Source organism: Talpa europaea (assembly GCF_964194135.1).
Source record: "Talpa europaea genome assembly, chromosome: 11".
Lineage (NCBI taxonomy): Eukaryota > Metazoa > Chordata > Mammalia > Eulipotyphla > Talpidae > Talpa > Talpa europaea.
This window is the reverse complement of record NC_140078.1, coordinates 69,368,883-69,395,155: the sequence shown is the minus strand read 5'-3', so window position 1 is coordinate 69,395,155 and position 26,273 is coordinate 69,368,883. Positions and strand designations below refer to the sequence as shown.

General features: G+C 46.7%; 1 protein-coding gene across 4 annotated transcripts in view; it reads left to right on the top strand.

The window, feature by feature from the left end:
• The window catches only part of RAD54L2 (RAD54 like 2), a gene marked incomplete at both ends in the record, with an annotated part of 45,509 nt that extends 29,545 nt beyond the window's left edge, over positions 1-15,964 (top strand). For 3 of the 4 annotated variants that reach the window (XM_084246979.1, XM_084246977.1, XM_084246976.1), the window contains 11 exons: positions 251-502; positions 702-820; positions 2,611-2,729; positions 5,270-5,369; positions 6,087-6,292; positions 6,746-6,918; positions 7,392-7,588; positions 11,263-11,462; positions 12,537-12,626; positions 13,256-13,348; positions 14,970-15,964. In XM_084246979.1, coding sequence (XP_084103105.1) covers positions 251-502; positions 702-820; positions 2,611-2,729; positions 5,270-5,369; positions 6,087-6,292; positions 6,746-6,918; positions 7,392-7,588; positions 11,263-11,462; positions 12,537-12,626; positions 13,256-13,348; positions 14,970-15,964 — 2,544 coding nt within the window. The remainder of the gene's footprint in view (positions 1-250; positions 503-701; positions 821-2,610; positions 2,730-5,269; positions 5,370-6,086; positions 6,293-6,745; positions 6,919-7,391; positions 7,589-11,262; positions 11,463-12,536; positions 12,627-13,255; positions 13,349-14,969) is intronic. The other variant, XM_084246978.1, reaches the window with a different exon arrangement.
• Between the last annotated feature and the right edge of the window lie 10,309 nt (positions 15,965-26,273).

Genomic DNA, 26,273 nt, shown 5'->3' with positions numbered 1-26,273 from the left:
GGTTATGTACCAAACATAATAAATGGTCCTGGTATGAACTTGCCCATTCATGTGTCATGTGATTAAAGTCAGTTAATGAAGATAAATGTGTAGGATCTTGGGTTATGAAAGAGTTGTGGATATTTTAATTTATGGTGCGACAGTGTGTGCTGTGAGAGGTATGTATCTGAGCAGTTGCCTGTTTCCATACTCCCTGGGGCATCCTTAATATAGTCTCTCCCGGTGTTCTCTCCTTTAACCTGAACCTCAGATCTGGAATCACCCTGATGTGCTGTATGAAGCCCTTCAGAAGGAGAACCTGGCCAATGAGCAGGACTTCGATGTGGAAGAGCTTGGCTCAGCAGGGACTAGTGCCCGCTGCCCATCACAGGGAACAAAAGGCAAGGGGGAGGACAGTGCCTTGGCCTCCTCAATGGGAGAAGCAACTAATAGCAAGTTCCTACAAGGGGTCGGCTTCAACCCTTTCCAGGAGCGAGGCAACAACATTGTCACGTATGAATGGGTGAGTCATGCAGATCCTTCTATGAACATAAAACACTTCTGAAAAGGTGCAAGGCCTAAGTGGGGAAGGGGTGTAGAATGTATAGTGCCTTACACTGCTAGGGTCTCTGCTGGGAACTATGAGCTGCTGCCTTGGAGGGAGAAAATATTATTTCTAGAGATTTGGCCATGGACCTGCTCCAAGCTGTTTTCTCTTGCAGGCCAAGGACCTTTTGACTAATTACCAGACTGGAGTCTTAGAGAACTCTCCTAAGATGGTACTGCTTTTCCACCTGATTGAAGAAAGTGTGAAGCTTGGGGACAAGATCCTTGTATTCAGGTATGAAGAGAAATTCCTGAGGAATGCTGTGTGTCTGTGATAAAGAGCGACACAGTCCCTGTGGAGTAGACCAACGGGGATTGCACCAGCCCCCTTTTCTCTCTCCAAACCAGTTTAACCCATGCTTCTTGTGAAGACCTCATTTCCTCTCTTTCTTAGAGTTTCTTTATTTATTTGCCCAGTGAGATTGCTCTGCAGAAAACAACTTAAAACCCATAGGCCTTCAGGGCCTCCCCAGTGGCGCAGCGGTTGAGCGCTGGGTTGCGAATGCTGGGTTGAGAAGCTGCCCGCAGCCTCTGCAGTGCCAGTTCGATCCCCGGCTGCTCCCCGGCCACCCGAGGAGGGTCCCACATGGCGCGCAGACCTCTCCTGCCGCCCGCTGCTCCCCTCAGGAGTGTACTTCGGTCCTTCTGGCTGCTCTGCTCCCCACTCTGGTGAATTCTCTCACCCTCCCGCGCTTCTGACTGTACCCAGTGCTTGTATAAATAAATAAATAAATCTTTAAAAAAAAAAAAAAACAACCCATAGGCCTTCAAACTGTGGCCTAGGCCAAATGTAGCCTGTGGTCTGTTTTTGTACAGCTTGAGAGCTAGTTTTTACATTTTTAAAGAGTTAAAAAATAATAACAATATGAATATATAGCAGCAACTGTATGATCTGCAAAGCCTAAAATATTTATTATCTGACCCTTTTCCAGAAAACATTTGCTGATGCCTGATCTAATCTACTTCTACTCCTTTGTTTTTTGGTTTAGAAAAAGAAAAACTTTATTAAGGAGAAAAGGAACAGAAATAAAGTGGGACTCCTAGGCCAGTGGAACCAAGCCAGGGAGGAGCAAGGAAGCCTCTGTCCTTTTTTTTTTTTTTTTTAAGCTTTGTATTTAAAGACAAATAAGCAATAATATGTATTCCAGAGTCACACTCTTAATCTAGCCATAGTTTTGATTCTCATCAATACCTGAGTCCTCAGAGAAAAGAAGTATAAAGTAGATTGTATCTTCTTTTTTATTCTAACTAGATTATGTTCCAATGATTGCTAAGTGGCAGAATCTTGGTTTGGGAGCCTCAGTGTGAGAGTTTTCACATGTGATACTCTTTGAGAGGACAGCAGTAATTCTAACTTGGGGAGTAATTCTAACTTAGTGTCCGACTGGTTTTATGGATCACTTCTGAGGCGACTGGTTCTCTACATAACTTGGAAATAGCCAAATGATTCTGTAGCCCTAGTAAGACCTATATTATTCCCTCTGGCCTATAATTAACTTTAATATATATTCATGCAGTGTTGGTTTTTATTGCTGAATGCTGTTTGTTTCTGTGTACTTAACTAAGCCCCAGGAATTTTCAATTGGAGAAATAATAGGGGAGAGCATTTTTTAGTGGGATGGTGGGACTGTTAGGGGGAAAGGATGTCCTGAGCAAACTCCATACAGGCTTTGTGGATGCCACCCCCACTCCATCAAGACACTGGGAACTACAAATCCCATGATCCCCAAAGGGAACTTGCGAGAACCTAAGTGTAAGTCCCTTTTAAGCACGCGGGTGAGGACCCACAGTCAGGCAACCCGTTTTATATTGGGGTTGCCCTGTAACAGGACTAAACAATGTAGATGACTCTGCTCCCATTTATGAACTAGAGAGAAGACCCTTGGTAGTTTGTGGGGTTATTTCTTTTGAGGAGTAGGTTGTGGGAGCTCCTACTATCAAAAGGCTGTACGTGAGTGTGGGCCTGTGGGGAATAAAATTCCTTTGGGTCGCTGAGCCTTCTGAACCAAATGTTGTCCCTTTCAGCCAGAGCCTTTCCACCTTGGCTCTCATCGAGGAGTTCCTAGGGAAACGAGATGTGCCCTGTCTGTCTGGTGCTGAGGGGCAAGGAGTACAGAAGTGGGTTCGCAACATCAGCTACTTCCGTGAGTTTATTGCTGCTTTGTTCCTGAAGCCTTGGCAAGATCTGCTTAAGGGTTTCTTCCCCTCCCCTCCCCTCCCCTTTCCCCTCCCCCTTCCCCTCCTCTCCCTCTCCCCCTCCCTCTCCCCCTCTCCTCTCTCTTTTTTTTTAACTCCATTCTCCATCAAATGTGTAGGAATATCTGGTTAGCCAAGGGACAGGGAGATACTGAGTCAGCTGCTGTGTGTGAGCTTGGGCATGATGGGGGTAGAAGGCATAAGTCATGTCTTCATCTACAAAATAACAAGTTGAGGACAACTATAAAGTAGCATTGGTTGAAGGATTCTAAGGATGTTTGAGGATAGTTGGAGAAAGCTTCCTGGAGGAAGTAAAACTTGACTGGCAAAGATAACAAGAATTTGGGCCTCCCCAGTGGCGCAGCAGGTTGAGCGCTGTGCTGTGAAGCTGTCCGCAGCCTCTGTAGCGCAGGTTTGATTTCTGGCCGGCCAGGGAGAAACCCACATGGCGCAGCAGTCCTCTCCTGCCTCGCCCACTGCTCCACTCAGCAGTGTCTTCGGTCCGTCCGCCTGTACTGCCTGTTCTGCTTTCGGCTCTGTCTGGTGAATTCTCTCACCCTCCTGCACCTCTGACCTGTACCCCAGTTCTTGTATAAATAAATAAATCTAAAAAAAAAAAGATAGCAAGAATTTGAGTATCCATTTGAGTATCCAAAGCCCCTTTAGCCTAAAGATCATTCTAGGTTAAAGGAGCAGAGTGAGCAGAGCCTAGACCGTGCATTTTCTATAAGGAGATGTTATCCCTAAGGGAGTGAAAACTGGTTCTTGGAGGAATGAAAAAAATCTTAACTTTTTTAGAGTGTAAGCTACAAATATGCATATAGTACATAAACAGATCTACGTATATCTGTAGTGTTAAAATTTCACAAGAGGGCCTCCCCGGCGGTGCAGCGGGTTGAGCGCAGCACTGTGAAGCTGTCCGCAGCCTCTACTGTGCGGGTTTGATTCCTGGCCAGCCAGGGAGATTCCCACATGGCGCGGCAGACCTCTCCTGTTCTCACCTGCTGCTCCCCTCACCAGTGTACTTCAGTCCTTCTGCCTGTTCTGCTCCCCACTCTGTCTCTGGTGACTTCTCTCACCCTCCCGCACCTCTAGCCTGTACCCCAGTGCTTGTATAAATAAATAAATGTTAAAAAAAAAAATGGGGCCTCCCCTGGTGGTGCAGTGGTTGAGGACTGGGCTGAGAAGCTGCCTGCAGCCTCTGCAGTACCGGTTCGATCCCCAACCGCCAGCGAGGGTCCCACATGATGCGACAGACCTCTCCGCTGCGTCCACTGCTCCCCTCAGCAGTGTATTTCTTCAGTCTGCCTGTTATGCTCCCCGCTCTGACTCTGGTGAATTCCCTTACCCTCCCGCGCTTCTGACTGTGTCCAGTGCTTGTATAAATAAATAAATAAATCTTTAAAAAACAAAAACAAAAATGATGCTTACTGGAAAAAAAAAAATTTCACAGAGCTGTGATGATTGGGAAAAATATGAATAGGCTCTATAAAGGGGTGGTAGTGAAAAAGAAAATGTTGCAAAATATTGGCCTTCGGTACTTCCTGGCCAAATACTGACATTTAGGCCAGATAATTCTTTGTCATAGAGGACTGTCCTGTGCATTTGTAGAATGTTTAGCAGTGTCCCTGGTCTCCACTCACTAGATGGCAGTAGTATTCACCTGGGTGTAATAAAAAAAATATCTCCAGATGGTGAGGGGACCCCTTCAACACAGGGTCTAGCCTGGAGGCTGCCCAATGAATCAATGGTGAGTTGTGCTCAGAAATGTGGGAGCTCAAGCTAGAAAGGTAGATTAGAGTGCTCATTAACAGAGCCTATAATACCAGCATTAAACTAATGCTTCCTACTACCATAATAATTTAGTTATCCATGTGTTATTTCATACTTTTACCTTTACCCTTTGTCCAGGTAACATGTTGCCCCTCCTCTCTTACTCAGGTTTCTTATTTGAAAGCTGCCTTTTTTCATTCATTTGAGCTCCCCTATTTTCTTTCATATGTCCCATCCCACTGCTACCAATTTATTCCTTTTCTGTCTCTTTGTAGCAAGTTCTTATCCTCATGAGCTTGTTAACAATGTAGATTCTGGGCAAGGAACATTATTCATACCAAAACACAAAACCCTTGATCCTCTTGCAATCACCAGGGTTCACAGGACTGAAAGAGTCCATCTTGAGACACTGTTTACCATGATCCCTTGTTTAGGGTGATTCTTAGGCACTCGTAACTTCTGGGAACCTTCACCTTAGCACTGACCCAAAATATTAAAGGGAAAAACAGTTTAAAATCCTGTTGTATGTGAGAATCTCCTGGGAGTATCTCAAAATTATAAATCCCTAGGACTCACAATAGACCCATACATGTCCAGGGGTTATGATCGGAAACTAATTTGTTTAGTTTTGTTTTGCTTTTAAAACACATTTGCCTAGTGATTTTGCTGTGTACCCCTACCCTCATCTGTCCACTTGTGGTTGTTTCTTTCCTAGGGCTAGATGGTAGCACCCCTGCCTTTGAGAGGGAGCGGCTCATTAATCAGTTCAATGATCCCAGCAATCTCACCACCTGGCTGTTCCTTCTCTCCACAAGGTGAGTGGATTGTGAGAGTGAAAATCAGAGGGCTCAAGGCATTTGGTCACATGGGCAGGTGCCCCAAAGGATCAACCAAGTTCTATCAGAAGAGATTGCTCAGGTGTGTGACTTATTTTTGAGGTCAAAATGGGAACCCCAAAGGAAGTTGCATTAGAAGAGCAATCATGTTATTGCCATGAAGTTCTTTGAGACTTTCATGACCAATGATCACTATTCGCTTTTCTTTCAGAAGTGTTCTGAGACTTAGACAATGTGATGAATGTGAAAAATGCTTTAAAAAGTAGAAAGTGCAACGTAACTATAAAAGACTGATGGCATTATTTGTCTCATATCAAGCAGCTTGAAAACTGTGCTGCCTTCTGCCATCAGAATGCCCTTGATAGAAGGTATGAACCAGTCATTCTCCTAAGCTGTTAGACTGAAAATACCAGAAACATTTGTATGCACATGATTTCCCTCACCAAGGAACACCACTCAGGGGACCTTACTCATTATAGACAGGTAGAGAGTTTTCTTTCTGAGCTGCTAGGCACTTCCATATTTGATTTCCAGGACTTATTTTTCAGTGCTTGAGAAATATCTCATTCATCGCGAAGATAGTGTACTGTGCTTAGTAAAAAGAGGGTGGTACTGGGGTAAGAGTCACAGAGAGTAACTATTTGAAAATCTTCTTTAATATTAAAGGCTCTGTGATTGTTGGCTTGTTTTTTAAAGGGCTGGATGCTTAGGTGTGAATCTAATTGGTGCCAACCGTGTGGTGGTGTTTGATGCTTCCTGGAACCCTTGCCATGATGCCCAGGCAGTATGTCGGGTATATCGTTATGGCCAGAAAAAGCCCTGTCACATCTATCGCCTTGTGGCTGATTTTACCCTCGAAAAGAAGATCTATGACCGTCAGATTTCGAAGCAGGGCATGTCAGGTGGGCCATCTTCCTGACTTGGGCAGGGCTTAGGAGAGGCATATGTATACCATCCTTTTTGGCTCCCATACCATAAGACTACCCTCCTTATTGTATCAAGGTTGGGGAGGGGGAGGAAGTGGGACTATAGACTGGCTATCATTGACAGAAAGTCAGCAGTCCCATCTTGTTCTGATTCATACAGTTGCTTAAGAGATGATTGACCTCAGCTTGTTGAAGGTGGGTTTAATGATAAGAGCCAAGCTAGTTATACAGGTTTCTCTTAATGATGTTTCTGTTTCATCAGGGCCTCAGACCTGGTCTTTGACCTTCAGATATGGGACGGCTTGAGGTGTTTTAGGTATTAGAGACAATTAATGCCACCCACACCTCCTTTCTCTCTGCCAAGCTTGGTAGTGGTGTTTTTGCAGTCTCTGCCGTGTACTGACTTTCTCCATGTCTTCTCCCTTCTAGATCGAGTGGTGGATGATCTCAACCCAATGCTGAACTTTACACGGAAGGAGGTAGAGAATCTACTGCACTTTGTTGAGAAGGAGCCAGCTCCCCAAGCATCCTTGAACATAAAGGAAATCAAGGAGCCAGTTCTGCAACTTGCCTGTGTGAAGTACCCTCACCTCATCACCAAGGTAAGAACCTGGTATGCGTGTAGCCCCCATTAGGGTAGTCTCCATGGAGGAAATCTGAAATGTTGTTTCATGTGGGCTGGTTCTTTGCTTTGACTATTGCAGTCCCCATCCCTAGTCTGGACCTAGGAGTGTTGAGCTCAGCCATGTGAAATAATTTGGCTAGAATAAGTTTTTCAACCAAAAGAAAGAGGAAAAGTTCTGAAGATGTAGTTTGTTTATTCTCTGCAGTCTCCCATCCTTTTGATATGAAAGGTAGACTTAGGTTGTCTAAAGCCAGTTGGTGCTAGATTTATATATAGTCGTAAATCATACTCTTGACAGAAAGGCAGTAAACCTGCCTATGTGTCTGTGAACAGCCTCTTCACTAGTGCTGGATAACTAGCGCTTTCTTGGTTTCAAGTAAGGCTCACTGAATTATCAGTCATGCCAGCACAAAGACAAGTAATTAAATCAACATCCTCCTGTGTCACCAGGAGCCTTTTGAGCATGAGTCATTGCTCCTTAACCGGAAGGATCACAAGCTGACCAAGGCTGAGAAAAAAGCAGCAAAGAAAAGCTATGAGGAAGACAAACGCACATCAGTCCCCTACACCCGCCCATCATATGCGCAGTATTATCCTGCCAGCGACCAGAGCCTGACCAGCATCCCTGCCTTCAGTCAGAGAAACTGGTGAGTCCACAAAAGGGGTGCGGGGGCCAGGGCGGGAAGAAAGATCTGCCACTGAGCTAGGCCCAAACTTCTTGATTATTTTCATTTTATTTATTTTCTTTTGTTAAAGATTTATTTTATTTACTTAAGCATACAAGAACTGGGGTATAGGCCAGAGGTGCAGGAGGTGAGAGGATTCACTAGAGAAAGGGTGGCGAGCAGAATGGGCAGACTGAAATACACTGCTGAGGGGAGCAGCGGGTGAGACAGGAGAGGTCTGCTGCGCCATGTGGGTAGCTCCCTGGCCAGGAATTGAACTCATGCCACAGTGGCTGGCAATAATTTGATAGCACTGAGACTTTAACCCCTGCACCACCAGGAGGCCCCCAGTTTCTTTTTTCTTTTTATCTATTTTAGTTTCTTTTTTAAACAAAGGGAGAGCCTACAACTTGTTCTTTAACTGCTATGAACTGACAGGCTTTGCTCTTAGATGAGGTACCAAAGCAGTTCGGCCCAGATGTTTTAAGTGGACTCTGGCTGGAAAAATGAGGGTGGCCTTGTGACTCAGGAGAGTCCTTTTGGACTTGTGGAGAGGCACATCTTCCCCAAACACAGAGGCTTGGCCCTTTTATACAACTGCCTCTATCCATGGTACCTTGGTCCTAGACCTTTCATGGCAGTAAAAGTTTAAGGGTGAATGACAGGTCCCCTATGGGTCTTGGATTGCAGGTCCTCTGTGGGTCTTGGGGGAGTCAACTGCTATTAATGGGATATCACTCTGTGCTTGTGCCCTGATTCTCAGCAAAAAAAAAAATTTTTCTGCCATCTCTCCATGCCTCCCTAATGGTGCATGTGAATGTCTTGCCTGATATTCTCAAGAGCACCAACAAGGCCAAAAAGACAGACATACACCAGTTATTATTAAATTGTGCTCCAGTCATCTTCTGGTTTCTAATTATGATGATAAAGCATGGTTATTTTTGCAAATTTGTTTTTTTTTAAAGATTTATTTATGCATACAAGAACTGGGGTATGGGCCAGAGGTGCAGGAGGTGAGAGGATTCACCAGAGACAGACTGAGGAGCAGAACAGGCAGATTGACTGAAATACACTGCTGAGGGGAGCAGCAAGTGAGTCAGGAAAGGTCTGCTGCCCTATGTGGGTAGCTCCCTGGCCAGGGATTGAACTCGTGCTGCAGTGGCTGCAGATAGTTTCATAGGTTACATCTTAACCCCTTGCGCCACCAGAGAGGCCCTGTTTTTGCAAATTTGAAATCACTGATGATCACAGAGCTGGAGAATTTGCAGTGAACCTCACAGACAGGTTAAACAAGTGTGAAATGATCAGTCTCAGATTTGATGTGCAGTTCAAAGGTCTAGAAAAACGGCAGAATAACCTGCACCTGTCCTATGAGTTTGTCTGGCATCATGGACCATGAAAAAGCAAGACAAAAACACCCAGGAGGGAAAGTCCTGGGATTCTAAGGAAGTAATACATCCCTATAAATAAGTTCTAGAATGTAATACAAAAAAATAAAATGCCTCAAGGGACAAAACTGTCAAAACTGTCAGAATGGGAACAGGATGGAAGCTAAATACAAGAGAGGCTCAATGTAAGAAATTAGTTATCTATGGTTAATTTTTTTTTTTTTTCATTTCAAGACTAAGTGCCTCATAGTTCTTACCAGATCAGCTACCTGATTGAGTGCTTTGCATTTTTTTTTAAAGATTTATTTATTTTTATACAAGAACTGGGATATAGGCTAGATGTGCAGGAGGGTGAGAGGATTCACCAGAGACAGAGTGGGGAACAGAACAGGCAGACTGACAAAATACACTGCTGAGGGGAGCAGCGGGCGCAACAGGAGAGTTCTGCCGCGTCATGTGGGATTCTCACCAGCTGGCCGGGATCGAACCAGCGCTGCAGAGGCTGTGGACAGCTTCATAGTGCAGCGCTCAACTGCCTGCACCACCAGGGAGGCCCTGCTTTGCATTTTTAAGATGTTTGATTATATTAAAGATAAAAGATTGTTTTATTTGAGGGGAATAGATTTCAAACTTTTGAAGATTCGATATTTTTAAAAAGTTGTTAAGTAAGGATAAAAGGAACTGAAATCATGTAAGATTTTATATAAGACTAACTTTTGGTGAGTATCTTTGCTACTTTTTACGAATAAGGTGCTTTCAAGTGGAAGGTGTTGCTCTCTTTCAAAGCTTACAGACTTTGTTTCTGTGTAATTTTCCAAGACTGGGATGTCTTCCTTTCTTGTCTTCCATCCTTTTTCCTCTTTAGTGGACTTTTCTGTGTAACAGCAGGAATGGACTAAGCCTGAATCCAGGGAGAGAAAAGCCATGTGAGGGAGGGGAGGTGTGACAAATGGGCTGGACTTTTCTGGCCCAGCTCCAGCCCCGTGGGAGGCTTCAACCTCTCACAGCACTTGGTGAGCCATTCCATGATCCTGCACATTCCTTATCTTGTCTGGGTACATGTAAGGGTGTCTTCCTGCTGAAATACCTAGCATTAGTCCCTGCAGAGTACGGTGCTGGCTTGAGTTCCTGTTACTCTTCTGAATCCTGGGATGGCAGGGACTGACATTCTACACGCTACCCTGGGCATACATTGAGGGTGCGGGCTCCAGATCTAATGAGTTTGCTATGCTTTCTGGCCTACAAGACCCAGGGACTTCCCAAAGGGGGACATAACATCCTGAGAGCAATGGGGATGTGCAGTCAGGCAGACTGACTACAACAGAAGAATGGTGTAAAGTTATCATTCACGTGGCAGTCTTCAGTCAGGTGAGGAAGAACATACCAATCCAAGGGAGTCTTTTTCCCAGGCAAAGACTTAAGAAAGCTTAGAGACAGAGACAGGACTTCATTTCAAAAATCTTAAATCAGGAGTAGCTTTCTCCAGGTAACACTTTCCAGTGGAAAGGAAGGTGAAGAGTGAGAAATGCATCATTGACATTGGGGTAACATTTTGGCATGTTGGTATTAGGAGATGCACTGCTGGAACTCTGGCTGGCCATGACCTTGTACTATTTAGAAGCTAGGCTTTTGTGCATAGCATTTTAGCTCCTCCTGCTTTTGTGGTGTCCATGACTACAGGGGGACCTTGTGGACTGGCGCCGGGAGGATCCCAATGAAAAGTAATGTGGAGGAGAGAGGTTCTGCATTACAAATTGAGACTTGAGGTTTCAGAGAGTAAATACAGTTAAGTTGGGACTGCCTCTGAAAATTACCTCAACATTTGGGATCATGTGACCCCTTTTTCCTTAGGTGAGTGGGAAAATTCTACCCATTTGTCTTTAACTTAGCATGCACTGTCGTCTGAAAAACTTTTTCTCCCTTCTTGCACTTTTACCTCTTTCTAACTTCCTGCCAAGGACCAATTCCTACAGTCGACAGTGCAAATTCTAGAGGAACAAATGTCTCATGACACCAAAAAGGTGTTATTTCATTGACCTCTTGATTCTTAGTATTCTTATCCTCACTGCTTCTTTGTCTGATGCTCTTAGTATTGCCTCTGCTCTCCTTTTGAATTGACCATACCCTGCAGGTTCTTCTGATCTTTCCCTTAGCAGACACTGAGGGTGTCTGGAGGAAGTCTGGAGAGGCTCCACAGCTATTGCAGAAAGGTAAGGAAGGACTGTTTTGTTTTGCTGAACTCTCTCAGTGTGCTTTTCTTTCCTACAGGCAACCAACCTTGAAGAGTGATGAGAAGCCTGTGGCTAGTGTTCGTCCCGTACAGTCGACCCCCATCCCTATGATGCCCCGGCACGTCCCACTGGGAGGCAGTGTAAGCTCTGCCTCTGGCACAAATACAGCTATGAACTTCCCGATCAACTACCTGCAGCGTGCGGGAGTTCTTGTACAGAAGGTGGTCACCACAACAGGTCAGGAACTCCTGGGTTCTGTCTGGGGTGCTGTCCCTTTCAAAAATATTTTGTCCATTCAGGAAGTATTTAGTCAACACCTTTTGTATTCTAGACCTTAACTATACTGACTCTGTAGGTACAAATAGAGAAGATAGCAATGCTGATCTTGAGGAGTTAGTGTTCTAATGAATTATCTTAACAATAATAACACAGACCTGGGTTTCCTTGAGTCTAGTGGATGGGATAGACTTGAGTACTGCAGAGACTATGGAAATGTCACTTAAGGTGACAGAGAGTTGGTCTGAGAGAGTTGTGAGTATATTGAGTCCTACCTGAGTATGGCTTAGCTGCATATAAAGGGCAGTTGTCAAACAGGTTGATCTGAAAGCTTCTTGTTTCTTTCTTTGTGAGTCTAATGTAGATTGAACATGGTGGGCCTGTGGGCAGTGGTAGGAGGTGGGCAGCTTATCCACCAGCCATCGGTTTTATGATTTATGGTAATTGGGAAGGAAAGCTGTTTTCCATCTTGTTATCTAGAAATATTCATGATACAAAAATTTTAATGAAAATACCTAAATTGATTTTTTGAGTATGAAAATAATGCCATTGTAAAAAATTTTTGAAATAAATATAAATAGCCTCTTGTAATTCTGCTTCTCTACTGGTTCTTGAAAATACTTTTCTCTTCATTCTTTAGTTAGATATGAAGTAATGCCAACAAGGAAGAGGATGGCGCCACTTTCATGGCCTAAAGTACAGTAGAGCAGATGCATGCAGATAGCATAGGGAGGAGAAAAAAGTGCATAGAAAATAACTGTTTAATAAAAACATTTTCCAAATCAAAGGTTATGAATTTTTAAATCAAGGAAATTGATCAGAAAGATCAGATTGCTAAAACATAATCTTGTTTTCATAGTATTCTTTGTTAGACAATTCTGAGAAGTCTTGCTTGCTTCACCTTCCTTGGTTCTGACTTCTACTCCACTGAGAGGCTTTTAGCGAAACCATTGAAGAACTTTGCATTTTTCATTTTCTTTCCCTCTGTAAGTCAGATCCTGTGTAATCTAAATTTGAGGTCTGTGTCATCACTAGATATCGTTATTCCTGGACTCAACAGCTCCACAGATGTTCAAGCAAGAATTAATGCTGGTGAGAGTATCCACATCATCCGTGGGACGAAAGGTGAGAGCCATCCCCTCTGTTTGGTGAGAATTCTGAACTAGGATGCAGAATAAATACATATGACCTGAACTGTTGAGGATAGGACTCACCCTATGAGAGTGTCACATGTAGGGGAACCATCTGAAAATGACAGTTTAAGGAGCTGAGCAGAATTGAGTTGGGCCTAAAGAAGAGCTTGTCAATAGTTTAATAAAAGGGCATTAGGGCCCCTGTATTTTGCTATCATTTTTATGAAGAATCTTGGGCTGTGGATGGGTAAACATATTTTGTGTCAGTAACAGCCTATGTCTAGTATGCTTTAGGCTAGGAAGGAATGCCTGTAGCCTTCCTTCTTAGGCACTCACATGGTCCTGTTTGGGAAGTCCCCACAGACTAGAGTCAGAGCCAAAGTTGTGGCTGGACTAGCTGTGCCTTGGTGTCTAGAACAGTGTTTGGTACAGGGTAATCATGCCGTCAGTGTTTGTGGAATAAAGCTCAGTTACCCCATTCCTCATTTCAGGGGCCTTGAGAAAGGATGTGAGGCCTAATGTTATAACTGTTTCCCAGACCATGATGCCTGGGCCAGAGTTTCCTAGGGTTGACTGTGTTTCATGTCTGCTCCTAGCAGTCTTCCTCATTTTTCTTCTCAGGGACATATATCCGCACCAGTGATGGGCGGATCTTTGCTGTCCGGGCGACTGGCAAACCAAAGGCCCCTGAAGATGGTCGTATGGCTGCCTCAGGTATAGTGACTTCTACTTTCCGTTAACCTACACGGTATTATTTTGGTTTTTGATTGATTTTTGGATAGATAATGTATGCCTGGTTCACAATTCAAAAGGTGTAAAAAGGGATAAAGTGAAAAGTTAGTTTTTTCTCCCCATTTGCTGCTCCTTTGGGAGGTGGTATTCTCCATTTTTCCCCCCAGATATATACCTGGTACAGGGAAGTATGTGTATATGTATGAAATATATATATAATACTTTTTTAAAATGTTTTAAAACAATATAGTATACTGTTACTTTTTTCATTCACTGCTGAGATCTCTGTGCTTATTTCTTATCATTTCTTCTAAACATGCCAAATTGAAGGTTTGCATGGGATGCTATTAGATAAATATGTAACATGGTACATTATTGAGTACCCTGTGCTGGGACATTTTTTTTTTTTAAAGGTTTATTTGTTTATGCATACAAGAGCTGGGGTACAGGCCAGAGGTGTAGAGGGTGAGAGGATTCACCAGGGACAGAGTGGGGAACAGAACAGGTAGAGATACTGAAATACACTGCTGAGGGGAGCAGCGGGCGAGTCAGGAGAGGTCTGCTGCACCATGTGGATTGCTCCCTGGCCAGCCAGGGATCGAACTAGTGCTGCAGAGACTTCGGACAGCTTCATAGGTTGCATCTTAACCCCTTGCGCCACCAGCGAAGCCCCTGTCCTGGGACATTTAAATTGTTTGTACTTCCCTCTTACAGTACTGGTTCATAGTCATGTGGGTTGTAGCTATAGGATAAAGTAGCAGTGGGATTGTCGGGTCAGAGTATATGTGTGGCACATTAACAATGTTAGGAACTCTTGCTGAGTTCTCTTTTGTGGGAGTGGTTATCTTTTACCTTCTAACCACCAAGGTATAAGAGCTAGACTGCTTATTTCCCAGGCTTTATTATGGAAATATTCATACCTACATGCAAATGTTTAGACAAATGGAAAAAGCATTATGAACACCCATATACCCTGCCCCTGCATCCAATGACTGTTATTATTCTCATAGACTTTCTTCTCTCTTTTTCTTATTTGAACTACTTGTAAGTTGAAGACATGTCACTCCTAACATTAAGGACATTCTCTTCCTAGTCACACCACCATTATTACACTAAAAAACTTAATTCCATGATGTTCCCTCATATGCCTGTCCATATTCAGATTTCCCAGTTGTCCTAATCATCTTCTGTCACCATAGATTTTGTTTTGTTTTTTTTAGATGAGGATGGTCCACTTTTTAAACTCGTTTTCCTCTTTCCTCCCATTATGGCACTGGTTGTGTTTTGTCCACAGAAAGTCTGACAAGTTATAGGAATGCTCTCTTAGCTTTCCTACCCATTATCTCATAGGATTCAAATTGGTGGCGTTCTGCAGATCAGGAAACTGGAGTGTAGAAAAGTGATGTGTGTTGTCACAGATAGACTTCTTTCCCAGATCAAAGCTTTTCTTCGTGGTAACTAGGGAAAACTTGACTGGGTGATGTGTTTGGACATTTGGGAACCATAGGGCAGGAATTTTTTTTTTTAAATGGATGTTTCTTCTTCTACCCTCCTCTTCTCCCTGTTCATTGTGGTTCTCAGTTATCTACATTTTTTCCCCCAGGTTCCCAGGGGCCTTCTCTTGAGTCCACAAGCAACGGCAGACATAGTGCCTCATCACCCAAAGCCCCCGACCCTGAGGGGCTGGCCAGGCCCGTCTCTCCAGACAGCCCAGAGATCATCAGTGAGCTCCAGCAGTATGCAGATGTGGCTGCCGCCCGTGAATCCCATCAGAGTTCCCCGGGCTCCAATGCTGCCCTGCCTGGCCCCCCAGCCCAACTTGTGGACAGCAGTGCTGTTCCTGGGACAGCTCTCGGGACTGAACCTCGGCACGGGGGTCATTGCCTCAATAGTTCCCTTTTGGTGACCGGCCAGCCCTGTGGTGACAGACACCCAGTGTTGGACTTACGGGGCCACAAGCGAAAATTGGCCACACCAACTGCTGCCCAGGAGTCAGCCCGCCGGCGTTCCAGGAAGGGCCATCTGCCAGCCCCCGTGCAGCCGTATGAACACGGGTATCCAGTTTCTGGCGGGTTTGCCATGCCACCCGTCTCCTTAAACCATAACCTCACCCCTCCCTTCACCTCCCAGGCCGGGGAGAACTCCCTGTTTATGGGCAGTACCCCCTCCTATTACCAGCTGTCCAATTTGCTGGCAGATGCCCGCCTGGTGTTTCCAGTGACTACTGACCCTCTGGTGCCAGCAGGCCCCGTCAGTTCCTCTTCCACGGCTACCTCAGTCACTGCCAGCAACCCCTCCTTCATGCTCAACCCTTCTGTACCAGGGATACTACCCAGCTACTCACTCCCATTCTCACAGCCACTCCTGTCCGAGCCAAGGATGTTCGCGCCTTTTCCTTCCCCTGTCTTGCCCAGCAACCTTTCGCGGGGCATGTCTGTCTACCCAGGCTACATGTCCCCACATGCAGGCTACCCAGCTGGTGGCCTCCTTCGGTCCCAGGTGCCTCCATTTGACTCTCATGAGGTTGCCGAGGTGGGGTTCAGCTCCAATGATGATGAGGATAAGGACGATGATGTGATAGAGGTCACTGGGAAATAGCTGGGGAACCCCTCTCCACCTCACTCTGGGGCTCCCAACAGGTTGCCCACCAATCTGGAAGGCAGTGATCTGGGCTTTCTCAGAATAGGGCACTTAGCAGGAAGGAAAAGGAAGAGGACAAAGAAGAGGGATTAACCATAGTGGCAAGACTCTGTTGCTGTTTAACAAAAGAGGCAAAAAAAAAAAAAATCTAACAGAGCAGCAATAGTGGGAAATCAGGGACCCAAAACAGGAATGGGGGGGCAGGGCATTTTGCCTCTCTTCCTGCCTGCCTTGCTTATGCTGTCTACTTGCTTGCTTGCCCATTGGAGTGTAGAAGCTCACATCCCATTTCTGTCTTTGGGAACATTCTCTCCCAAGAGAGCTGCCTTATTGGGTGACTTAACTTAACCTGGAGAGGGGAGGGGAGGGAGGGGGAAGGAAATGAAATAGGGTGGATGGGGAGGACAGACTGAGATTCCATTGAAGTGGAGTCTTTTTAGGGGGTAAGAAAGAAGCAAAGAGAGAAAGTAAGTGTGTGTGTGTGTGTGTGTGTGTACATACATGTATGTGACGGAGCAGGGGTGAAGGTGGGAGGGAAGGGAGGGAGGGAGGGACTAAGGGGGAAACTAAAAAATGAATTATCTTTTTAAAAGTGGAAATCAGAGTGTGGTGGTTCATGGCAACTATTAGCATGAACATCAGGGTGTGCCCAGGAGAAGAGCCATGGAAACCACAAGTTTCCTTCTAGTTGAGTGAAGAGAAGGCCCAGCTAACGTGAGTCCCTGGTTTTCAGAGCCACATTTGTTTCAGAATTTGGGGAAATTAGCAGAGAAAATGGGCTTTATCAATTTCTGTCTCTTTCCCCAGTGGCTGTCTCTGAGCAGATTTCCCTTTCCAGGGTGTGAGCTTATCTGTGCTGAGTCTGGGAGGGAGAAACATTGCAGTGTGAGAGTGAGGTCATAGTTGTGGCCAGAAAAGACATTATTCACAAGGACAGAACTGAGCCCCCAGCTGCTTGTCCTGGTGGCCTTTCCTTTCCTTCCCCATTAGAGAGCTCCATGTTAATTTATTTCTTATGGGCAATTATTTATTATTTGGACTTTTCACGTGTCTTGTTTTTTGGGGGGGTGGGAGGGTGGGAAGGGAAGTTAGGGGTAAGGAGGGTAGGAGGTTGGAGGGGAAATTTAAGATAGCTCAGATCCTGGTAAAAAAAATATTCCAGGTAGAGAGTGAATTGACCAAGGTTTACATTAAATCAACTATGTTTTCAGGAGTTGGCCTCTCAGGTAGATCAGGGAATCCTGTGACTGAATAGTTAGTAGGGGTAAGACTCATTCCACAGAGATTGAAACTTGGGATCATAGAATTTACTATTGGGAAATAAGTCACCCCAAATTTGGAGCTGTGACCTCCTGGGATGACCTTAGAAACAGGCTCTCCATGCTAAACAGCAAACTTGTACGTAGGTGACTGCTTGGTTGAGGGAACAGACTATTGATTTCCTATTGGGAGATATCTTTCCCAGTCTATCAGATGGTCAGTGTGGGCCTAGTGTCTGCTACCTCTATCCTCTTTGAAGGAACATGGAGGACCCCTTCCTCTGTGGGAGCCTTAAGTCTGACTTTTGTCATAAAGAGCATCAGTCTTTCTGGGACTCTCATTTCTTGCCAGGGGAGGGGACAAATAGTCTTCAACCATAAACACTGGCTGCCTTCCATTACTTTCCCCCTCCTGCTACTGAGATTTTGGTAGACAGTTCTTTATGATGAATAAACCTTGTCTGGCTTTAGAGCTTTACTACCTACTTGTGGGTACCTCCTCACTGGGCTGCTGCTGTATCTGCCTCTTCCCAGCCCTGAAGGCAGCTTAGCCAGGTTGCCCCTATAAGTAGCTGCTTCTGAAATTCTTCTGACCAGCCCATTTCCATTGTTGGCAGGTCTTATACTGTGGGGTATCACCCCCAGAGAATAGGCAAGGAGATGGCTGATGGGGTGTGTGTGTGTGTGTGTGTGTGTGCACGCACGCATGTGTGCATGTGTGCTGTTCAGTTACACCGAAAGTGGAATTTACGGAGCTTGCTTTGTCTGTTTTCATAAGCACCCTGTCAGACACTTATTAACTCATTCATAGAAGCCTTAGATACACAATTTAGCTATGCAAATTATTTTAATAATTTAAAAATAGCAGTTCCAACCAGTGCTTTCTCTTTCAGATGCATCCCAAGAATGAAGGGACTCACTTGGAATGGGCTGTTGTCAGGTTGAGGTTGGTCAAGTAGGAGCTTACTCTTGAATCTCTCATTTGCAGAGCATATAACCTGGGCTACAACTGATGACTCTAAGGCCCTGGAGCACTTGGGTTCCAGAGGGTGTGTGAGTATGCATGTGTGCGTGTGTGTGCTTGCGTGCAGGAGGGATATTTCTGTGTTTGCCTCTAGGAAATCACAGCAAAGGCTCAAAGAATCCAGAAACTATCCCAGCAAGGAATAGTGACTTAAACTAGTCATTGGGGGAACAGGCTTTTGAAGGTACCAGGAACTGAATTGGTATTCTGAGAGGCAGAATTTTCTGCCTGTTCTTTACCTGAGGTTCCAGGCGCTGGGTCTTGCTTCATTTTGGGAGAGGTCATAGTTTTGGGAGGCTAACCTGGCTAAGAAGGTTTTTCTTTGATAAATGGAGCTTATATTGTGTAGGGGGGTGGGATGGGAGTGGGATCATGAGAAATTGGAATGTTATCAGTTTTTTGGTTTTGTTTTTTAATGAACCTGAAAACACTTCTGACTTTCCTGCTGTCTGTCTGTATGTGCTGATGGCAAGTGTGCAAACACACCAAACATGAGCATGTGTATGAGGGAAGCAGGAAATGTCGCAGAGCCTAAGAACCATGTTTTATATCTTCTTTGATCAGAAATACCTGGTGGTGGCTTCCCCTTACCGTCAAGGCCCAAGTGATATGAAAAAGAACAGAAGATCAGGCCTAGGCATTTTCCCTCACTATTGTCTTCCACAGAATGTTTCCAAGGGCCTCTCAACCCCCAATCATCTGGTTTAGCCTAAATCCTCAGCCTTGGGAATATAGTACAACTTAAAAATTAAGGATTATCATTAATATCTTTGCAGAGAAAAATTGAACCAAGTAGCCATTTAAGTAAGAAAACGAACAATGTTGAATCATCTGCTTTTTTAGATTTGTTATCTCTAGTCTTCACCCACTGGAGTTGTGCTTCTTAAGCATCTATCTCATCTCTTGATTTAGGAATAACTCTGTCTGGTCCTTGGAGCTTTCTTCCCTAGAAATTAGTGTGTGGAATATCTATATACTTGTGATTCGCAATGAAATATGAAATCTCCCACTCCAGGGCATGAAGCAGATAGCTGGGGTAAAGTTTGATAGGTTGAAAGACAACTAAACTTAAGGGGTCTCAAAGCTATCAGCAGTGCAAGGTCCTCTGCCTCAGTCTGTTTAAGCCAGACATCGCTCTGGAACTGAGTCCTCATTTCTGGGGAAGGTCTTCTGGGGGCTTAACATTCCTGTTCTGGCCGTGATTCCTCTCCTCCTATTTTCTAGTCCTGTGATTCCTCAGAAAATCAATCTCCCTTCTGAGCCATGGTCTCCTGTACACCCAGCTAAGTGCTTCCTCCCCAACAAAAACAGAACTCTTTTCCCAACCCCAAACCCCCCTCCCCCCACCCCCCACTGTTCCCGGGAAATCTGCACCTCATGGCCTGTCTGAGAATGCTGCACTCTTCATCAGTTACCTTTGGATTCCATTTCCTTCCTGCTGACTCTTCTCTTCTGCCCTATGTATTCTGCTGTGACCGCTTAATATCTGTTCTGTGCCACTAGCTTGACCTTAGGCCTTTTATGAATATACCTGAGTCTTACGATGAACTTCCTGAACAGGCAGTGTCCAGCTTCTTTGCTCTCCAGGAACCTCAGTCTAACCCTTTCCTCTCTTGCAGATCTAGTAAGCTAGTGCATTGGGAGAGGTTAGAGGGAGAGGCCAGGCAGACTGCAGAGTCTGTAGTGTAGAGGACTAGGGGAGATTTGGGTACTCTCTATTACCACTACTGGGATGATACTCAGAAGAGAGGGGACCTCATACTGTGACCTGCCCCAGGATCCTCCCCTAGAAGAGAGCTCAGCCCAGGGTGTGTGTGTGGGTGTGTGTGTGTACGTGTGTGTACATGCGTGTGTGTGAGAGAAGCTGAGAATGTGTGCACATACATACTTATGTGCACATGGGTGTAAACTGACTGTTAATCTGGTTGTGTTACTCAGGGTCGGCTGGGGACTCATCTCCTCAGCCTGCCCAAGATTGGTTTTTTCCTGTACCCTCTCCAGAGGGGTCAGGGGAAGGGGATCCAGGTGGGTTGAGGGGGTCACAGTGGATAACCACTAAGGCCACACTGCTGCCAGGAGGACTTGGGGGAGATGGGATGGCCCCAGGGACCTGGCATCTGGCTTTGGTTTTCCGTCTTCTTTCCTCAGGACGCCCCCTGAGGCCTGGGACCTGCGCCTGGCTTTGAGGAGCATCAGTGGCTGGGCATTCCAGCTACTGGTGTGATCATGGGCTTCCCTCTTCTCTCAGCAGGGCAGGTGCTCCTGCCCCAGAGACTGGGCAACTGGCTGTTTCTATGACGTATTTATTTTTACTTGTGTTTCATGTCACTTTTTTAAAAAAGCAAACAGAACAATTGTAAGTCAGTATAACTGCCTATCAGTTTTCTTTATTTCTCTTTTTGTAAAATAAAATTTAAACTCAAAAAGGCAGTGTTGTTTGATCAAGGATTGTCTAAATAGCTGTTTAGCTGGGTGGTGGGAAAAGGGATCTAACTGAGAGCATAGTGGTCACTGGGATGGAATGGGGGCAGGGGTTGGGAAAGAGGAAGTGGGAAAAGAGGGCAGACTGATGAATATTGGTACACTTTTTGTTGCAGTGGGGTTCACTCAGATTTTTCTGCCTTTGTTAACTTGAAGACGACTGCCTTTCCAGAGGAAACTGGAGCTGCCTTGGAGTGACTTGAGGCTGGTTCTCAGTCATGGCATGTCCTACAGGGGCATTCCTAACTAGGCTGTGAGTGGCTGGATCCTGGGTGCAGCATCAAAGCCTTCAGAAGGTGGGAGATGACTGGTGACAGGGTTTGCAGAGCATCCTACACGGAACATATATTCTCTGTCATCTGAGTTAGAGGACCTAACCATTGACAAAGAGAACTATCCAAGACTTCGCAACATGAGGTGGCAAAAAAAGGTGGGAATGGCCACTCTTTGGCTTCCTACATTCAGTCCCTTTAAGGGTAGGAGCCATGGGGAAACAGTCTCTGAAAATTCACTAAGGGAAATTAAAGGGCCCCTGTGGGGATTCTTTGGACTGAGGAAAAGGCAGAAAGAGACAAAGGCTAAATCTGGGGTCATGAGAGGACAATATGTATGTGCTATTGGGAAATAGGACTAGGAATAGAGCATGGACATGTCAAATGGTTAGTGACCAGATCTGCTGAGACTTGCTACAAGGGGGAGTATAAAATGTCTGACTGCTGCCTCCTGGTGGCTAGCAGAGGCCTTACTGGGATCTGTCAAGGGTAGAGTGCTCCGTTTGTGCAACTTGAGATGAAGACTGGCAGGCTGATAGCCTGCAATCCCAGCCACAGGCAGATGCCTTTCAGGACAGGGGCACTGAAGTTCCTTTCTAAAGCATGCCCTGAGCTCTGACCTGGGACTGTGGAGTTTCCCATCCAGGATAAAGGAAGTGAGCAGAGAGAACAAGATGAAGCAAAGACAGCTTCAGACAATGTTTCCTGGGAGAAATTCATCAGCTTCTGAGAAGCAGGAGAGCTGACCCATGAAAACCATGCAGCAGAGGCGGTCTGTCTCTGCACTGGTGAGCTGACCCTTGTCTCACAGGAAATGCTTCTAAGTGTAGAGCCCACTTGCCTGGGGCACCCAAAGGATTTGATAATGTGCCTGATGTTCATAAGCCCAGTCCTCAGTGCCTGTAAAGGCTCAGCTGTTCATTCTGCCAGTCTGACCAGAGAATTGAGATAGGTTTCACCCTGTGGATGAGGCTCAATATTTCCTGCCAGTGGAAGGAACACTATGAGGCCAAGGAAAAGGAAGCCAGAATTAAGTGTGTCTTTGCCCAGTCTGCTCTTTACTAGCGTTAATAGTGAGATCCACAAGATGATTCATCTCCCAAACATCAATTCTTCATTTCAGGAACACCAGGTAACTTAACCCAGCCTGTCATGTAGCCAAGCTTATGTGCATAGTTGTCCCCTTTCTTAACCTTCCACTGCAAGACTGGGCCTCTCAGGAGGCGGTTTGATCTTTGTGTCCTAGAAGAGTGCTTTGTGGTTTGTAGACCCTCAGAAACACGAGCACAAGATTGAACCTGAGTTCAAGTCATTTATACTTGACCTGGCAGTTACCTAGAATACACTAGGCTAGAAGGGCTGACCAACCAACCTCTTCCAGCCACATCCGGGGCACTGGGGGAGGAACCTGGAAAGGTTCTTTTCTCTGAAGAGCTCCAAAAAATCTGGACCTTGGGTTTGTCCATTCAGTATCACCAAATCCCTGAACTGTTTTGGCATGGAGTGGTATTTAATAATGTTGGGTAGATTAATAATCACCCCTGTACTCCAGGTGGTGGGGCAGGGTGAAAGAGGGGGTGGAGGGTTGAATGCATGAAGATAATTTTTGCGTTGTCCAGAGGTTATGTCCATCAGCTTCCCTGAGCCCAGATTGGGCTTTAGTTTCCTCATCTGTAAAGCAGGAGTAAGTGGCCCTGCCTGGCTCAGTTCCCAGGCCTGTTGCGAAGCCTCCGTGAGAGCAAAGTGGGAAGACCCAGGTAGTTCAAAAGCCTAAAACTGTACGGTTACGCGGCACTTACTTCTCGACGACCTTTAAACGCTCCTCTCTGGTGGGGCTTCGTGGACCCCAGCCGGGTTCTTTACTGCGGGTCACTAGGCTGGCGTCCCCCCACGCTCTCGTGATGCTCTTGCCAGCCTAGATGCCAAGGTTGTTGCTAAGTCACCTTCTGCTACCCGGTAGTTTATGGGAAGCTGGAAAGCGCCGGGTGGACTCCGCCCCTGACAGCGCACGCCCGTTTCCATGGCGGCAGGGCGGGGCGGGCCTCCACCCTCGGGGTCCCGCGCGCACGCGCCCACGGCCACGTCCCGCCGCGAGATGGGGCGGAGCGCGCGTGCGCGGCGGGCGCGCGCAGGCTCCGCGACGGAGCCGGGAGCCGCCTGCGCGGATCGGCGTCCGCGGCGGGCGGCGGCTGAGGTGAGGGCCCGGCTGGTGTAGAGGTGTCCCCGCAGGGGCGGCCCCACGTGTGTCGAGCCCCGGGACCTCCGTCCGCCCGGGTGCGACCTCAGGGCCCACTTCACCCCTGAGTTACCCCGCGGCCCGGGCCGCTCTTTGCATCTTGTCTCGCCCACAGTGGCCCAGGCCGGGTCTTAGGGCCCGAACGCGACCTTGGACCAGCCCCCCGACCCGGGGCCACCCCCGGCTTCAGCCGCGGGTGCGGGGCACGCCTCGAGGCGGCGGAGCGGGGGTGGGGGGAGGAGGCGAGAGCCGCGCTTGAACTCCGCCCCCGCCCCCTGAGGCCGCGCTTCGCCACGGTGGCTGCAAACTTTGAGCGTCCCTTAAGTCGCGGAGGTGCGTGGGGGCCCGGTGAGGCAGTGTTCGGAAAGAAAGGGACTGGGGAAAGAAGGAAGCCGCTGAGCAGGCACTGGAAGCGGGGAGCAGGGGGCAGCGTGTGCTTCGCCCCGCGCAGGCCTCACGGAGCTCGGTCTTCCGCTCCCGGCGGGCGCCCAAGTTTTGCCGGCAGCTGGGCCCTTTAAGGGCCGGGCCCGCCGCGCCGGCGCACGTGAGCGACTCCAGGAAGCGGGCGCTGGTTGCCCGCCGCGACGCTCGCCGGCTCCCGACCGGGCGACCACCCGGCCTCTGAATCAGGAGAAACCGAGGCCCGAGAGGGGGCAGTGCCTGCCCAGGGTTAGCGGCGGGAGCTGTGCCTAGAGCAGAGAGCCCTTCAAGAAGAGGGCGAAACAAGATCAGAGGGCTTGGGCAGGACCCTAGTAAAGAGTTTGGCCTGTGATGTCCCTCAAGGGGTCTGAGGAAGTGGTGGGAATGCAACCTTGAAGGAGGGCGTTTTTGTAGAGTCGCCCCATGGGCTTGCCCTGAAAGGGGAGCAGTCCGGACTTGGTGTCCAACTCTGTGATTATTTCCTTTCTGCCCCCAGCATTGGAAAGACTTGGTCCCTGCCGCGCTGGATGCCATGATTTGCTAAAAGTGAGCCTGGCTTTTCAGGTGAGCTTCTCCGGCTCTTCTTCCTTTTCTTTTGACTATGGGGAAATTCACATTGCCCCCGCCTCCTTCCTGTGTTGCCCAAACCTCTGAGGCCCCCTCGGTGCATTTCCCCCCTCCTCTCAGATGTTTAGTAGGTGAAAGGAAGAGAAACGTGGGAACTAAGTTCCCTTGACAGGAAGTGTGCAGCTGAGAGGGTAGGTCACAATGAGGACCGGTGACTCCCAAGTCAAATGGGGGACCTAGATCCTGAGTGCTTCCAGTTGAGGGCCTGGAGTTCAGATATGTTCACAGTGAATTAAATGCTTGGACTTTTCTGGACTCACCAGGGAGCAGAGAGAAAGTGGAAATGGGAGCATGGAGTCAGATTGCCTGCATTTTTGTCCATGAGGTTTCATTTAATACTAATACCTGTGTGACCTCTAGCCACTTATTTCCTAATCCATACCTACCTTGTTTTGAGGATTAATGAAGTAGCTATGTTTCAACATTTAGGTAGTGCCCACCATGCTGTAAGTACTAAGTGAAAGACTTATCAAAGAAAACAGGAATGAATCTAACTGGAGGCAAAATGCAGGGAATGTGTTCCCCAAGAGATAGTTGCCTCTGTTGCCAAAAACTCTGGGGCTCCTAGGTGATGGAAACATGGATAGATGAGAAGACCCATGTAAGACACCTCAGAATGGACAGCAAAGGTTAAAAGTTTGCTTTACTTCTTTTGAGATAAACACATGTACACATTAACTCCAAAGACAATTTTTCAGTAAAAAGTTTTGACACCCAGAACCCACAGGAAACATTCCATAGAGCTAGGTTTTCCATAGGACCAAAGTATTGACATTTAGCCCCCAAACCTTTTAAATTTTAAATATTTATTTTAAATTCTTGGAGTAGGAATGCTTCTCCAGTGGTTTGTGTGATTTCCTTCCTTTTAAAATTGTCTTTGTGTTGTGATTTTTTTTTTTTTTTGATTCAGTAAGATTTTTGACCCCAGGCTTCCTGGAGACTGGGCTTTCTGCCTTGCATTGCTCACACAGCAGTCTGAGTTGTGTTTCTGGACCTTCTTTTGGATAACTTCTCTGCTTACCCCCTCTCCCCCGCAATCATTTTTATTGCTGGTACTGTGCAAATTTGAGGAATGGGGAAAGGCCAGTGGAGAGGAGGGAGAATTGCCAGACAAACTATATATACACACACACAAACACCACACCCTACCCCAGGATGTCTTTCTTTGAATTACCTAGTAGAAGAGATAGGGTGGGAAGATCAGAGCCACAACCAGTAAATTCTAAACACCCGCTGGTGTTGGAGGGAGGAAGAGAAGGTAGGAGAAGTGATTGTCTTCCCCTAGCACAGCACCCCCCCCCCCCAGGATGAAGTGTGCTGTCCAGATGGGAGTTAACTGTTACTTCTCCCTGCTGTGTGTCTCCAGTCTAGCAGCCTTTTCCTCTGCCTCTTTGCTGTTTCTAATATATGACTTGGAAAGGTGGAATGGAGCTCAGGTCTGGGGAGCCTCCTGCTGGACTTTGTTCTGCTTGCTCAGGCTGATTTGATCTGGTTTCTTCTCTGGTTCTGGATGGGTGAGCTTGTTGGATAGCAAGATTCTGAGGGCCAGATGTACTTATTAGCAAAGGATAGTTTCCTATGACAGCCTCTTCCTGTGGCACATTTCCCACTGGGGTTTTGTTTCCTTCTTTGTTCACAAGTGTTTGCATCCTGGCACTTGCCTTTCCTCTCAGGGAATTCATGAAGTTTGGGGGGACTGGGCTGGCAGTGTGCTCAGCTCTGAGTAGGAGAAGGCAATACAGAGAAAAGCAGGATGGCTGACGACTGGCCTATCTCGGGAGGCGCTCAGGGCTGGGAATATGTCCCTGACTATGACTCACTCCTGTACCCCTCTATGACTCAGTTTCCCCAGGTGTGACCAAGGCTCCCAGCTGACAGGCAGAGCTGCTCTGAGAGCCTCAACTATTGTGATTAAGAAATAAAGAGGCTTGTGGCTTCAGTCATCCTT